This window comes from Parasteatoda tepidariorum, chromosome 3 (assembly GCF_043381705.1).
Source record: "Parasteatoda tepidariorum isolate YZ-2023 chromosome 3, CAS_Ptep_4.0, whole genome shotgun sequence".
In the NCBI taxonomy this organism is placed as follows: domain Eukaryota; kingdom Metazoa; phylum Arthropoda; class Arachnida; order Araneae; family Theridiidae; genus Parasteatoda; species Parasteatoda tepidariorum.
In genome coordinates this window covers 502,394-519,533 of record NC_092206.1, presented here as the reverse complement: position 1 = coordinate 519,533, position 17,140 = coordinate 502,394, and the positions used below count along the sequence as shown (strand labels likewise).

Sequence of the window (17,140 nt, the reverse complement as noted above, 5' to 3'; positions counted from 1 at the left end):
ATATTAGGTGGTATGAGAGAGCTTTAGCAGAGTTGTCTACGTTTTGATTTTTTGTCAGAAGCGTAAAATGTCAGACCTCACAGATTTTCAGAGAGGCCAAATTGTAGGAGCCCGACTAGTTGGAGCAACAGTGACCGAAACATCCCAGCTTTTAGGCGTTTCTAGAGGTACGGTGTCTAAAGTCATGACAGCATACACACAGCGCGGAAAGACAAGCTCATCAAAGCAAAATAGTGAACGGAATGAGAAGCTGAGTGAAAGAGATCGACGGGTATTGAAGCGAATTGTAATGTCTAAAAAGAAAACAACCGCAGCCAAAGTGACCGCAGAGCTCAATCAGCATCTGGATTCTCCAGTGTCAACAATTACAGTTAGGAGATACCTTCATAAAGAGAACATTTACGGCAGAACAGCAATTCCCAAGCCACTTGTCACAGATGCTAATGCAAAACGTCGTGTAGAGTGGTGCCACAACCACAAAACCTGGTCGATTGATAAGTGGAAGACTGTTCTATGGTCAGACGAATCGTCTTTCACACTTTCCCCCACAACAGGACGGGTACATGTCTGGAGAACACCTGCACAAGCGTATGATCCTGATTGCCTCCATCCAACTGTCAAGCATGGTGGTGGATCGGCCATGGTATGGGCAGCCGTGTCATGGTTTTCTGCTGGCCCAATGGTAACCCTGAAAGGAAGGATCACTGGGGAGAAGTATAGAGAAATTTTAGCTGACCAGGTCCATCCTATGATGCAAATTTTGTTTCCTGCAGGAGATGGAATTTTCCATGATGATAATCCCCCTATTCATGCAGCCAGAGTTGTCCAATCAAGGTTTGATGAACATGAGGATGAAGTGGAACATCTACCTTGGCCAGCACAGTCCCCATATCTCAATATAATCGAACCGTTGTGGTCTATTTTAGAGCTTTCAATCCGGAATCGATATCCTCCACCGGCATCTCTCACGGAACTTTCACAATATCTCTATGAAGAATGGTACAATATTCCTCTAAACACTATTCAGAATTTGTATGATTCGATTCCTAGGCGAATCCAAGCTGTTTTGCATGCAAAAGGCGGTCCTACGCCATATTAATAAAGGATTCCTTCAAAATCTGGGGTGTTTCCATTATTTTGATAACCACCTGTATATATATAGTCCATTATTAAAAATGCGATAATCATCGATTGCCATAGTTTTTTTATAACCGTCATTGAACAGCCGACCCAATTTTGAGTTTACGACTACCAATGCTGAACTCCGTAACTTTGAACCTATAATCCAGAAGACAAGGGAACTCCTAGATCAAGTATTGGGAGCCTTCGTGTTGGACTTTTTGATGGAACTAACGATCATTTGCGTTACATTGAGAGGAAAATCACGAAAACCTCCAACGGTTAGACTGACAGCAAGAGAACTATAATCCACGACCCGTCTACCACTGATGATATTTTACACCAGCATTGTGGTCGGTGCGAGCCAGTTGCGGAATTTCAAAAATGTCGACAATGTCAATGTTGAAAGTTTTATTTTTTACACCACTTCATATTTTTTATTACTGCTATTGTATTTTTTTCAGGAGTGACCAGAAAATCATCAGTCAGATCAACTATGTGATTTATTTTAAAATTAGCATTCTTTTTTAAAACATTTAATATTATGCACAATGCACTAAAAATTTGGATTTTTGAATAAGAAAAAAAACAAAACACAAGAGGATAAACAAGTGATTTAGTAGGCAGTGGCATAGTTTTGGGAAGGGTTTGGGGACAAAACCGCTCCAAAATTATATATATTACTTAATTACTTAGTAGGATGTAAATATAAGAAGGTTTTCACTATTCAGTTTCTATAAGAAAATATAAGAAGGTTTTCATTATTCATATAGATATATATTAGGACTGTGGTAGCCAGGTTGGCCAGACTGATCCAAGTTTTCACCCACCCGCAAACCGACCGCCGCCAGTGATGCTTGACTTCGGTGATCTGCTAGGAATCGTGTCTTAACGATTAGTTCATTGTTTGACGTATGATAGGAGTCAAAACAAAAAATGAATAAACAGTGGAAACAGAATGAACTAAAGAAAGTAAATCACAAGTTGATTGAATGTCTTAAATCAGGGTGACCACAAATACCCAGAAAGAAATTTCTCTCGATTTTTTTAAGACTGATTTTATCAAATTTCCCTAATTTTTTCAGACCATAAATTTTAAAATTTAATTTTTCAATTATAACTTATTCTTAAACAAATTACAAAGCATTGCTATCAACAACAAACAATGATTATTATTATTGTTACTGAACTATATTTTGGGGGTTAAAATATTTGAATGGATAGATAGATACCTCAAACCAATTACTTTTAGAATATATTAACTAAATCTGCAGACTTTTTCTTGATTTTTCTAGATTGATAAAATTCTCTAACATTTTATGCCAAGCTAACCAATATGTTTTTAAAATATATATTATAACATACATGTTTAACGTGATGGTTAAAAATGATTAGGAAAAATAAAGACACACACAAAGGAGTTGAAATCTATGAATTACATTTGAATAGAAAACAAAACGCTATCGAAATCTGGAGAATCAGTTCCCACGTTATTTCAATAATTACTTTTATTTAAAATATTCTATGTTATGTTGTGTGAAATCAAGGGCTGATAAACAAATCTATTTTAGTTTTTCTGGAGATTGAACAGTCTAGGTTTGATGAAAGGTTATCCCGTAAAAATTGAGCAATTTTGGCAGGAAGCAGAATTACAGCATATTGATGCAGTCTATGAACGTCCTGTTGACACAAAAATTGTATTTTTCTCTGGTAAGTGGCTCTTAACTTCTCTATTGGACACTAATTCCTTACCAAAATAGTTAACTCAACAGCTCTATGGAACAGCTTTTATGACCAACACTGAGTCATTATATGACCAGAGAATGACTAAGGCCCCCACATCAGAGGGGGTCCCCGAATCGAATATTTTACGTTTCCTTCCTTAATGAACTTTTTTTAAAACAAAATCAATCAATTTAATGTGAATGCGTATCGCTATGCGCATAGCTTTTAAAATCCCGTATAAATACGAAAATCGATGTTTGATATTACAAACGCGGGAATAAAAATCGCAAGATTGCATTTTAAATACGCGTGAATATGAATTGTGACGTTGAACTTTTAAATCGCGTGAACACGAATCGCAATGTACAATTTTTTAAATTGTGTGACTACACATCGCATCGTGTCACTTTTATATTAGGTAAATACGAAAAACAGTGCTGGATATTTAAAATCACGTGAATAAGAATATTCAAAATGGCGAAAATCCGAGAAATCGTCAAAATGACATGTATGCTAACGGGCGATTTTTGACTGCGGTATTCCGGGAAAAATTTCTTCGGATTATGTTTTTGATGTTCGAAAACTAATGATCTCAAGAAATGCAGAATTCCACTCTATTCCCAGAAGATGGCTGAAGAGCCTTCCGCTGAGGCGAACCGAGTTTGAATCCCAGTTGATATGAAATCCGGCTTGCACCGACGTGAAATGTGGTAGAGGGATCACGGGTTAGAGTCCCCTTGCCGTCAAGCTAACCGTGGGAAGTTCTCATGCTCTTCCTCTCCATGTAACGCAAATGCGGGTTTGCTCCATCAAAAAGACCTCCACGAAGGCAACATTTCTCCCAATATTTAATGCAGGAGTTTCCTTGTCTTCTGAATTGGGTTCAAAATGACAAGGATACGGAGTTGAACGCGAGTAGTCGTTAACCCATTAAATTGGGTCGGCTATTCAACGCGGGCTATAATATAAAATATATTCCCGGAAAAATCACTTGCTCTGCTTCTCAATTTTGGACCCGGAAGGACGATACGATAGCCCCGGAATTCCAGGGTACATCAGGAGTGCTCTAATTTCTTAGTTAAATCTGGATTTTCATTCAATCAGGGTTATAAACGACTCCATTAAAACGAGAATGAAATACCATCGATCCATAAATGGCTTAAGGATTGAATATTGCTTTGCAGGGAACAAGTTTTGGCTTTTTAATGGAAATAGAAAAGAATATGGTTATCCCAGACCTCTCACTGACCTAGGTCTGCCTCCTGATCTCAAAAAGATCGATGCTGCTTTCGTCTGGGGATATAATGGCAAGACTTATCTCTTCTCTGGTACTCAGTACTGGAGGTATGACGAGTCAGAGGGGAGGGTGGAGTTGGACTACCCTCGAGACATGGCCATGTGGAGAGGAGTTCCCTATCACATTGATGCTGCTTTTCAACATACAGATGGTAAGGTCCCTACTCATTGTCTATTTTTCTGAAGGGTTTAACACTAAACATACTCTAACCTGATCGTTTAAGAACTTTTGCATAGAAAATGCGCTTTTCATCATATCGTTTTTGCACATTTGACTTCATGACTTTTTCTAACTATACTATACAGTTAATATTCTATGATTATAAATTTTTTTGTATTTCGTTTGTTTGGAATATTACGTGTCGTATACCTATTTTTACCACAACCAGTCATTTGACAGTTCATTTCTTTATAAGGTAATTGGAACAGAAATGACGATGTAATGCGTGTTCAACGTATTGCATTCGATGAGTTTCTGCAAAGACTGTTGCGTAGTGAGTTCAATCACAATAACTGTTAATTCAAATTTCGAGAAAGTACCTAACATTTTAGATTGGCATTTTTGTGCCAGAAAAAGTGACAGAAACTAAATGTTTTGGTCAGTAGCTTATATTTTATTTGGATAGCTTTACTTCATTTCTAGCTAACTGTTAGTTTTTACCCAGAAAAATGTCGAAACAATCGAGACAGCACAAGTTTTTAGAAGAAATAATATTAATTATAAGAATTATAACTCTTATAATTATAAGAATTATAGAAATAATAATAATTAGAAGAAATATGTATGCGGAAAATGTACAATGGAAGCACCCTGTATATGTAAAAAATGCATTGAGCAACGAATTAAAAATTGTTATTCTTTGTGTTTGTAATACGTAAAAATGGGCAATATATAATTTTTTTAAAATCATAATTAAGCTTTTTTAGTTTGTTTCTTTCCTAACATCCATATTTCATACATTCAATCAAGAATATGGTTGAAATAGGTATTTACTAAGTGTTGGTATGTTTGTTTAGTGTTAAACAATAAGATTGTTTTCCTATTTCTATGAATATTATTAGCTATCGTATTTTGTTATGCAAATAGTACTGCTGAAATAGCATTGAAATAAAATGTGTAATATGTACTACATGCTGATAAGAATTATTATAGTCTGCTATGTACGATGAAACAGAAAAGTTTATTGACACTTTTATTTTATGACTGCACTAAATCATAGCTCTGAAAATATCTCCTACTACTTATTTAATTTTGTTGCAATGAAAAAAATACATAATTACTTTCATTTACTAAAAGAAATTTAACATTATTTTGTAATATATTTATTTTAATCATTTGCAACATTTCTTTACATGACTGCAAATAATTTTCCTGTGACATAAGATGCAACAAAAAGAATAAAATAGCAGACTTTTCCTGGGTTCATGAAATTTTTTTTTTGCAAATCAGAGGTTACAGGTGATGACAATATGTAGATGCAGAGAAATAAGTGCATAAATAAATCGGAATATGAACTTCTTTTTTTTTAATGGGAGTAACTGAATTTATTGTTCTTTGCCATGGAAGATGCCGGAATTGTTGCTCATTTTGCATTACCTGGTGAGCATCCTGTAGCTCAAGTCATGGAGGCGAGCAACATTACATACGCCACAGATACCGGTTCAGAGGGTGGGTTACAATCACACAACAGAGTGACACATCTCTGCCCTGAGCAGGATTTGAACCCGCAGTCAGGCACGCTAACCGTTCTGCCACTTGGCCGGTGCAGGGGGGTGAACTAGAAAAACAATTTAAAAATTTAAATATTTTTAGTTAGTTAGACCTTTCGCTACAACTTTTTATATTTCATTCTATCAAGTGATTCGGAAAAAACGTTAGTCTAGTTATTTAAAAAACTGTTGAATTAAATAGAATAATGGAATTTGTCAGAATGTGAAGAAGTTAGTATAAAAATTGAACAGAATCCTAAAGACTTTCGTAAAACTGAGCAAATTAAAATATAATTAGAGAGCACTCTGTAAATAAATTTTTAAAAAAAAGTTAAGTAAACAAATTCAATTTTTTGATTTACAAAAAGATTTACAGATTACAGACTGCTTCAATTTAAAAAACAATATATTTTCTCATTAAAGCTGTTTCAAACATCTTCAATTATTTTCTCAATTATTTCTGTATTTAAATCGAACTTTTAATATTCATTTCAAATTTATAATATTCTCCTGAACACAAGAATAAATTCTAGCTTAATATTTTTTTTAAAATTTAAGATAATTTTTTTATTTATTGATTTAACCCTTTAAAATCCACGTATAACGTCTTAATCGCTTCCCTTACCAAATTTTTTTGAAAGAATAATTTGTAAAAATTTTGCATAGATATTTATTAATAAATACAAGGAAGTGAAACAAAACATAAGTTTTAAGTTGAAATTTAAAAATAATTTTTTTTGTTGTAAAAAACATACCATCACTATCCAGAGTTATTTCGGGCCAATGAAGAAAAAAGTTGAATATTAGTCTTTGTATGATAGTTTTTAAAACAAACTTTCCAAAGGCCAGTGAAGTGATGTTTTTTTTTCTTTGTCAATTCAGCAACCATTGTGTCACACAAAACATGTGTGCAGTCCCACAATCCAAGAGCAAAACTTCCGAACGAAACTTAAAAAATTTCCAATCACAGCAGATTAACATTTTTAGCTTCCGCAGCGTAAAAACGTGTTACAACAAAACGAATTCTGCTATGCTCGAGTTTACTCGGGGATAATACATAACAGGGAAGCAGTTAATAGATCATACATAAACATTTTGATTATTGACCTAAGAAATGCAAACTATTTTCTAGGTCATACATACTTCTTCAAAGGAAGGAAGTTTTGGGAATTCAATGATAAACAGATGACTGTAAAGAAAGGAGGAAAGTACAGTGATGTGAATCAATACTGGTTCAGATGTCCTAGTCGGTCGGAACAACATCCAGAACTGGAAGAAGGAGGCAGTAAGGAGGAGACAATGACATCCTCGAGTGTGTCGCACGTCCACTCAGACTTAGTGATCATTGTGGTGACGCTTTTCCTATACAAAAGAAGACTCAATTTATTTTTATAAGCGCAACTTATTATTTTATAAGCTGTGTGTGATCTCTTAAGGGTGATACTTTCCGTGAAGTATTCTTAATTTATTACAATTTTTTATTCAAATTGTGTGTTATTAATGTATTCAGAATGTTAAGAGAGCTTCAAAGGGACGACCTCAGTGGAAAAACATGTTCTTTGCAGACGCAATTCTTCTCATAGCGTGTTAGATCAAATTTTGTCCTTCTCTAGTCAGCTGCTGATTATGAAAAATGACACTAAATGTCATTTATCAAAGCATAATTTTTTTTGGAAAAGGTTTATAATCTAATTTTCACTGTTGTTTCGTAGACTGCCGTCCTATTGAACAATGCCTTTTAGCAACCAAAGATGTTGTTTTTAGAACTCTTATGAGATTGTAACAGTTATCCGTAACTGTTGAGTTTTCTTTATCTCTGGTCAGTGTTCTTCAGGCTGATCGTAAAAATGATTCTGAATGTCAAACGAAATCTTTTGAAAATAATTCATAATCTAATTTTCAATTGTTAAAAGGTTTTTTTTTAAGACTTTCTCATCATGTGCTATTCATGACTGTCAGGTCTGTCCATCTATAAAAAATGACGCATTATTTTTAAATGAAAAAAGTTAGTAACCGAATTTTTCAATATTTAAAAAGCTAGGCTCATAAAACTATGCAAATTGAGAATTATTTATAGATTTCTGCCTAATTTGTAATTTTTTTTTAAAGCTTAATATTTTCGTTAGACATATGCAATTTTTTGTCGGTTTTAAATCCCAGTAAATTTCTTCTCAGTGATATAGAAATAAAAGTTCAAGACATGGCTTATTTTCCTTTGGGGCTTCAAAACTATCTTTGACTTAGCAAAGCAGTGTTTGTTACAGCAGATAATTCCTCTTACAGTCACTGCAAATAACATTCTCCCTAGATGTTTATGTTAGATAAGAATATCAATGAGGAACGTTTGCACAGAAATATGAGAGGGTTAAATACAGGTTAAAATTTTACTCAACATGTTCTTCCACTGTGAGTTTGAGAGGAAATTCTCTTTCACCTTCATTTCAATTTATAGCAAAGTGAATTCAGATAAACATAGAAATCTCAAATGCTAATTTGTTTTTAATAGCAAAATGTAAACAAATTACGGAAGTCCATTGTGTAATCCTGTCTATAATTTGTTTGCATTTTGAAAAGGAATACCCGCAACTGTATCTCAATCCCCAATAGTTGTTGAAATGTGGCACTTGTTTATGTCAGCAACTGTTCTTTTCATTTTATTTCGAGTAAGCCAAGCCCGTCAAATATCAATTCTCTTAAGTAACACAGCCTATATTCTTTCCCTATATATTAACACGAATACTTAACACAAAGACAGGCAGGAAGTCACGTGGAACATAAATGTACTAATTATGCATCGAAGTTGCCAAAACAAAAATATATCACAGTTAGAACAGGGTGCATAGCGTTTTTAAAAAGTGCTTCACTTTTCCTTTTTCAAAATGAGATTTTTCTTTTACTATGATGATTTTCGCTACGAATTATGCAAAAAGACACTTTGTTCTATTCAACGTTTTCACAATTAATTCAACCCCTATCTATTTCAGTGTAGTGTCAGTCCCTAGCGTATGAAAACGCCATTCGTTTTACAGGCTTAAAAAATTTCATGATTTTTGACAATTGTCAATAACAATGCCAAAAGTTTTTTTTTTTCTTTGACATGACGGTTAAAACCGTCAATTGTCAAAAACTTTCCAACCCAGTCTAGTTATAATATATTTTTTTAAGTACTTAAAAATATTTTTTGTTGAGTAATTTGGCTACACACCCAGAATAAAATACATAAATATTAAAGATAAAGATTAGCTGATGTCACATGTGTGGGTAGGGGAGGTCGTCTTCTTGAACATTCATTTTAAATGACTTAAGTAGGTGAAAGAGAATTTACCACAAAAATTCTCTTAAATTATACTAGTTTTCTTGCATTTGATGGCTCTCAGAATTTCTTTTCTTTTTTTTGCAATTTTCTTCTCACATTTATTTGCCTGAGAAGAAAATTATGTGATCTCAACGTACAATACAATATGCTTTTATTACAATACAGGAAAAACTTTTTCTTTTTGAAACTTTGTAAAATTTAAAAAGTATTTTTTAAGTGTTAATGGAACTGTATTGATCTAAAATTACCAGACAATAAAACTTTCCATTGAATTTTCATCTTCATTTCAGTGGTGTCTTGATTCACACTTTGGCTTTCAAATTCATTTTGGAATTTAACGCAGAACTGGTATTATAACTAGAAAGATAGGACGGTATAAAAAGTCTTTTTTTAAATTTTTAGCTCAACTCTTATAGTAATTACTAAATGTATATAAAACAATTCATGATGAGAATATTGAGGTCGCAACTAAATTTCCTTTATTTCATTTTAGTGTTAACGATCTTAGGTACAAGGGTTAACAGAAAGACTTTTCAATGATATTTATTCAGGATAATTCAATAGGTGTCCTTAATGGACACCCTTAATGTTGTATATATATAGAATTCTTTTATTCCTTTTTTAAAAAAATTTAAAAAAATGAAGTAATCAGGATGTAGATTAGGTGACACAAATTAATCACATCCACCTCACTATGAGGCCACACAAATATTATGTGAGAGTTTTTTTTCTTTGTTGTAGACAATTTCAGATTTTTCTCCCCTTTGTCAACAACAACAACAAAAAAAAGCTATCTTTAAACTCCCACTTATACTCTCGTCAGAAAATAACAAAACACTCCTCTGTTTCAGTCTTTTATTCTTGTTCTAGTAATCTAATTTTTAGAATAAAATTCAGATAAAAAATTTGACTTTGCATAAAGCAAAATTTAAGTTTTAGATTGTTTCATAAAATTTCGATATTAATTAAGAAAATTTTTTCTTTATCGAAATTTAATATATTTTTCGAATTTGAATATGTTCATTTTTCTAAATCTCTTTTTGTTTCAAAATAATTGGAAAAAAGGGGATTTTAGGGTCTTACATACCCTTCCTCCCCTTTGTCAGGAAAAATAAGCACAACTCTCTTTAGGTGTTCACTTAATATTTGAATTACTGAAAAAATATTTTTTTTTAAACATTTCAGTCCCATAAATACAGGTTTTTGCCAAAAAAAAAAATAAATTAAAACACTGTCAAATATTTAAGGGTTTCAGAGAGCAAAAAAATCTTACATTTTAATAAATAACAGTACAAAATCAGAAAATAATGACTGAATGAATATTCCTCAGTCAGTAACTTTAGCGCTCATCACAGTAGAATGACAATTTATCCCAGCATGTTCCCTGAAAATGATAAAATTTCAATAAGTTAGTATTATTTAACCGCACAAAGTCTTTGGAGAAGAAAAAAATTGTTTCTTAATTTTTAACTAAAAGTCAAATTATAAAACTAAATATAAAAAAAAAACATTTTGGATATTAATTTTTATCATATTTATTAAAAAAAAATTAAGAAAACAGATTTTATTTTTATTACACTTGGTATGTTATGGAATGAGCCCAATACATTTTGGACCTGTTGTTGTTAATTTACGTCGCACTANCATAAAATACAAAAAAGTAACATTACAGAGTAACATTATGTAAACATTACAGAGTCTGATGGCAACAGCAGTAAAATAATTAAAATGCTCTGAGAGTAAAGTGGTAAAACAAACAATTATCAAATACAATTAAAAGGAGACGCTAAAATTTGTAAAGCAAGGAAAGGCAATGTAAATAAGCGAATTAAAAAGCACAATGTAGTGAATAAATAGATTAAAACAGAATTAAAAAGCGAATGAGATAGATAAAACAACAAAACGTTGTCAAAATAACGGGAAGCGAACAGGGGGGCAGCCCAACAACCGGGACTGAGATTAATTCGTGTAGAGCGGATCCAAAATGTCATCAGGGGCGAGTGCGTCCTCCAGGGTGCGTTTAATGATGTTTTTAATAATTTGCCTCTGTTTATTAGTCCTGCACCAAGATCTTATGTCGCCTCTTCTGTCAAAACTATTTCCCCTAATGGTTGCAAATTTTTGACAGTCAAGCATCAGATATATATATATATCAGATATAAAACTAAATATTAAAAAAAACATTTTGGATATTAATTTTTATCATATTTATTTAAAAAAAATTAAGAAAACAGATTTTATTTTTATTACACTTGGTATGTTATGGAATGAGCCCAATACATTTTGGCCTGTTGTTGTTGTTGTTAATTTACGTCGCACTAGAGCTGCACAATGGGTTATTGGCGACGGTCTGGGAAACACCCCGGAGGATGATCCGAAGACATGCCATCACAATTTTGATCCTCTGCGGAGGGGATGGCACCCCCACTTACATTTTGGACCTATCCTTAATATTTTCAGTAAAATGTGTGCAATACCATTCATCACAAGGAACACTAACTTTTTTCTTATAAATGCTTTTTGTAATCAGTCTAAAAAAGCATATTTATAATTTTAGAAAGTTTTAAATCCAATGAAAGCAGCCAATAAAAGATTCTTACATGGGTATATATACATTAAAAAGAAGAAAGCTTTCTTTAACAGGGTTGCCACAGAAAAAAAGGACAAAATAGTTGCTTTTAGTAACCTAATGCATGAAAATAGCTGCCGAAAACTATGAAAATAGTTGCCTAAATAAGAACAAAGATTCATCAAAAATATGACTAAAATTTTGTTAATGACTTAGTTGTCACATACCATAATCCATTTCGTCAAGTTGGTGGCAAATATGATAATTTTTATATAAATGTTAATGTTCTAGCACTATTTTTCCCTTTATCAATAATTTATCCAGGAAATATATATATATATATATTGTGTACTATATATATATATGTATGTATATATATTTGTTATTCAAAAAAAAATTATGTGGAATTTCGAAGCAATAATCATTGAAAAGGCGACGTAGAAACGAAATAGACTTACAAAGGAATTTGCAGATTGAACGAATTAAAAAGTGAAAACTAAAGTTTGCAATTAAAAATTTTCAAAATTTTTTAGGAAAAAAAAGTTTAGTATGTTCAAAAGCTATTAAGGGTCGCAATTTGTTTGAAAAATCACTGATTTTTTTAAAAAGTATTTTAATTTTTATAAAATTCTATATTATAATATATAAAATGTATATATTTCTTTAAATTCAGCAGAGTTTTTGAAAATATAAAGCTAATTATTACTTTGTTTTACTTATACATAGGCTTATACCAGACAATAAAACTTTCCATTGAATTTTCATCTTCATTTCANAAAAAATTTCTGCAATTCACTTTCCATGAATTTTGTTTGCGCATTTCTGTATATTATGCATATCTGACTACCACTAGAAGACACTTTTCTAAAAAGCATAGAAAGTTGGGCAGCCCGTATAAAATTATATATAAATAAAAGACTAGAAAACTTAAAAATGAAATGAATATTTAATTAAAAACACATATATTATAACACATATGATATATTATAACACGTATGATGATAACACATGATATTATTTATACATGAAGCGACTTGTAGCTAGCGATAATTTGTTCCACAGTCATGGCACTTTGTTTGAAGTCATCAGAGGTGAGTCCACATTGTTCATAGTGGTGAAAGTATGCTTTGTGAGAGAACATTCTCCAAGCTCTTCCCATAGACAAATCAACACAAGAATAGGACATTTGACCATTGTTAGCCAACACAGCTGTCTTATCGTATTGCAAGAAAGGAAAGCCGCAGGTCACACTTTTCAACCTCATGGAGGAGGGCACCCACGAGGTGTACGGAATCGCACTAAAAATATCGGGCTTAGCCGTTTCACACTCACGCCCTCGGAGAATGAGTAAATTAGCCAACGACACCGGCGGTCGACTCACCGGATCCGACGATGAGCTGTGAGGTCCATAAACTAAAAATTTAAAGAAAATATGACCGTGTTATCCAAAGAAAAATATTTAGAGAGTAATTTTGCACCTCTATTAATCTTTGAGGAATAAATTTTTAATAGAGGGGTGAATTTTAAAACAGAGATAACATTTGCAAGTAAATATCATTTAATAGCATAGACTATAGTACGTATAATAAACAAATAAATTATATAAAGTAAAAACGATAGAATTTTTGGTTAAATATTTAACCAGAAAAACATTATTTCCCATTAATTTTTTAAAAATTTTTATTATTTACGAAAATATTAGTCTAACGTTTGTAAAAAAAAAAAACTGTACAGATAAAAGGTATGGAATTCACATTTTTATGCCTTTTTTCTATCCTATAACAGCACATAAGAAATTCATGCCACAATGGACGCCTACTTGAAGGTGGCATGGAAAAATGTCTTTTTCTAAACAATTGGTCATCCAATTGCAGTCCAAGCAACGAGGGCACAATTGAATTTTTTGTAAAAAAAAAATAAGATGGCTTTTTAAGTTATTGATAGCAAATAAAATCATTCGAGATAAACAATAACAGAAAATTTTAAATAATTATGTTTTCCATTTAACTTATGAACAAAGAAAAATTATGTTTTAATTCATTACATTTGGTACAACACTCAAGTTTGGAAAAAATAAGTTTTCCTTTTCTGCATTTGACCGTTTAAAAAAGCAGGTTTTTACCGAAAAGAAAAAGTGGTCAATTTAATATTTTAAATACGAAAAAGACAACCTGTTAATTNAAAAAAAAAAAAAAAAAAAAAAAAAAAAAAAAAAAAAAAAAACTTGAATAATTTATTTTGAGTTGCATGCAATTTATTTATATATTATTTTGAATACTTTTTTTTTATCTACTAAATGAACAAATACTGATGAAAATAGAATACAATTATATCAAAATAAGTAAAACTTTGATTTATGAACTCTGTTACTTTAACCTGGGCTTTCACTGAAAAGTAGCCCAAACAAACTTTTAGGTTTAGAGCACAGAGTTTTAGAAAAATAAACAAATGAAGGTTAAGAATAATTAAGTTTAAGTCATGTATTTCATTCATATCTCATTTTGATCATTTTTTTTTATCAACTAAATAAACAAATATTGAAAATAAAACATGGTTTTATGAATATGAGTAACACTTAGACATAGAAACAAAGTGATAATGTTGAGGAGGTTAGTCAAGTATTTGCAAGCATTCTTTGCCCAAACTAATAGTCAATTTAATCTCTTAAATTTTTAACATAAGGATAGAAAGATATTGGAATAAAGAAAAAGATTAAAAAAAAAAAAAGATTAAAAATCATCATTATCATAAACTACTATTTAATGTCAGTATTTCCCATATATTAGTGTGCAGTGAAGTCACAATTAAAAGGGAATGATAATTTTTTATAAGGATGCTTTTTTTCAGATTTGACTTTAGTTGTGTTGCATTTCAAGGAAGTTCTAAAAATGCAGAAATCAAAACTTTATATGTCAGACCTGTATTTAACAAAGTCGCTAAATCCCGATAATAAGTTTGTTATATGGAAAATTCATTAAATAGAAAATCACCTTTTGAAATACTTAAACAATGCAAAACAGGTTTTTAAATTCATAAACGCTAGACATTATTAAAATAGCAATGGATACACCATTATCTTGTAAACTAGCATCTACTATTTATTTTATAAACTTAATACAAAACGAAATTTGCACGGAAAGCAAGAATAGAGCGAACATTATCTACTGTTACACTATCATGCTATATACATTTTCAACTAAAAAAAGCTAAATTTATTTATAAAACTATAGTTGCATTTATAATAAAAGAAATTTTAAACATACATTACCATATGCATTCTTAAATTTTATTACCACTGATAAAATCCGTTCATTTCGTCTGACTTTCTTGTTGAAAATGCAAAAAAAAGAAAAAGAGATTTTACCACTTTCTCTAAAAGATAAGTAGCATCGAAAATCAATTTCCTCCATGAAATGCGTTAACAAGTTAGAAATATTTTAAGAAATAGGGTAAGTGGATCTCAAAGAGTTTGTTAAATATTCGCTATTTGGAACTTATTTTACGAAGAAATTTCCAAAATGTTCTTGGTTTCTTGTAAAAAAATCCCAACATAGAGAAATTCGCAAAATGGAAGTTCGTTAAATAGAAGTCCGACTGTGTTTAAAAACAAATTCAGTACAAAACACTGTTCTTTTAAATACAAGCCATTAAAGACATTTTTTTCTTCCAAATATACTGTGAGGCCTGCATTTACTCTTTTTAGAATTTACTTGAATTTAAAGTAGAAAAATCTTTTTTTTAATTAGCTGTGTTTATTGGCATTTAATTTCCAACATAGAAGAAATCTTATTCATCGAAAATATTTTTCAAAAAAAATTGTTGCATGAAGAGTATTTTTACAACCAGTAAAATTTCTGAGGAGTAAAACTAAAATCGAATTTTGCATGGAAGAAGTAACTTTTCAGACATACAGGCAGTTTTGGAAGAAGAAAAAAAATGTTGAACGTAATAATACAACATTTTAGAAACATGTTTTCCTAAATAAAAATTAAACTATCATAAAAATTATTGCGTAAAGAAATTATTTGATTAAATAAAATTTAAATTTATTTAAATCAAATATAATAATCAAATCAAATAATTTTCCTTAATCAATTTATAATCAAATCAAGTAATTTTCCTTAAGTATTTTTTCACATTTATGACTGTTCTGTTGTTAACATTAATAGTTATTGAACTTTCAAATAGTATCTTTATTTTACTATAAACCAACCATAAGATTTAATATAGTTAAAAATTGTTATATATTATAATATTTTTTTTAAACCTCATATTTTTATTGAAGTATTTCACTAATTTTGAACACAAGTAAAAATTTTTTAATATAGCTTATTTGCAAACGACCCTTCAGATGAACATTTTTAAAAATTAATTGTCAATTGGATTAAAACTATTTTTAATAAATTGTACAAGAGAATGAATTTAAAATTTCCTAACAAAACAAAAGCTTTCATCTGCTAAAAATAATAAATATGAGTCCCAATTTACCCCTAAAAAAATAGATTACAGGAAAATTTATGTGTCAGTTTCTGTATAATATTATTCAAGAATCGTAAAAGTTCTGAAACAAACAGATAAGATATTTCAATAACTTTTGTAAACAATTTGTGGATCATCCCACTTTACCATATCAAATTATTGCAATTTAAAAAACACTTATAAATTAAAATTTACAATGAAAATTAAGCATAAAAAAAAAGAAAAGTGGCCCATTTGGATTTTACTGCACAACATGTCAGAAATACTTGTTTAACAGTTTACAGCTTCGGTAGTGACATACAAAGAAACGGAAAACTGACATCCATTAGTGAAAAGAGTGTAAAATTTTAAAAAGGTTGATGAGTTCAAATATCTACATTTTCAAAAAAATTCATTGTTACGATATTAAAACTGCAATTAGCAATAGATTAAATATTGCAAACAAATGTTATTCTGTATTAAGAAATCATTATAAATAAAAAAAAACTTTAGAACAAAAACAAAATTCTAGTAAAATATACAATTCTGTATGCAGTGAATGCTAAACTAAGAAAAAAACTGAAGAAACAAAAAAAAAAAAAACAATATACTAATTTTTTAATGATAAAATACTAAGAAAAATATTTGGTGCAGTAAAGAATGTAGAAGAATCTGACTATTAAAAATAATGATAATAAAAATAATACATATAAATATTATATATATATATATAAGCGCATATACATAGAAGTGCATATACATTGTAAATTAAGAATGACAACAGCGATGGTGACATCAATATAAAAATTTGTAGAATGTCAATGAAAAATGTACACTAATGTAATAAGTTAAGAGTAGACTTGTATTATCAATAAATACTTTGTTTTCCAGAAAGAATTTATTATTGTTAAATGAAGAAGTGAACATATAATATATATATACACAGA

General features: G+C 30.6%; 2 protein-coding genes across 3 annotated transcripts in view; one reads left to right on the top strand and one right to left on the bottom strand.

The window, feature by feature from the left end:
• The window catches only part of LOC107454021 (matrix metalloproteinase-17), a gene marked incomplete in the record, with an annotated part of 51,365 nt that extends 41,915 nt beyond the window's left edge, over positions 1 to 9,450 (top strand). The window contains 3 exon segments of the mRNA XM_043050699.2: positions 2,691 to 2,829; positions 4,029 to 4,292; positions 6,983 to 9,450. Coding sequence (XP_042906633.1) covers positions 2,691 to 2,829; positions 4,029 to 4,292; positions 6,983 to 7,245 — 666 coding nt within the window.
• Positions 9,451 to 12,662: 3,212 nt separating this feature from the next.
• The window catches only part of LOC107454022 (tubulin delta chain), a 29,317-nt gene continuing 24,839 nt past the window's right edge, over positions 12,663 to 17,140 (bottom strand). For both annotated transcript variants that reach the window (XM_016071065.3, XM_071178162.1), the window contains one exon: positions 12,663 to 13,148. In XM_016071065.3, the coding sequence (XP_015926551.2) occupies positions 12,754 to 13,148 (395 nt within the window). In that variant the 3' untranslated portion in view covers positions 12,663 to 12,753. The remainder of the gene's footprint in view (positions 13,149 to 17,140) is intronic.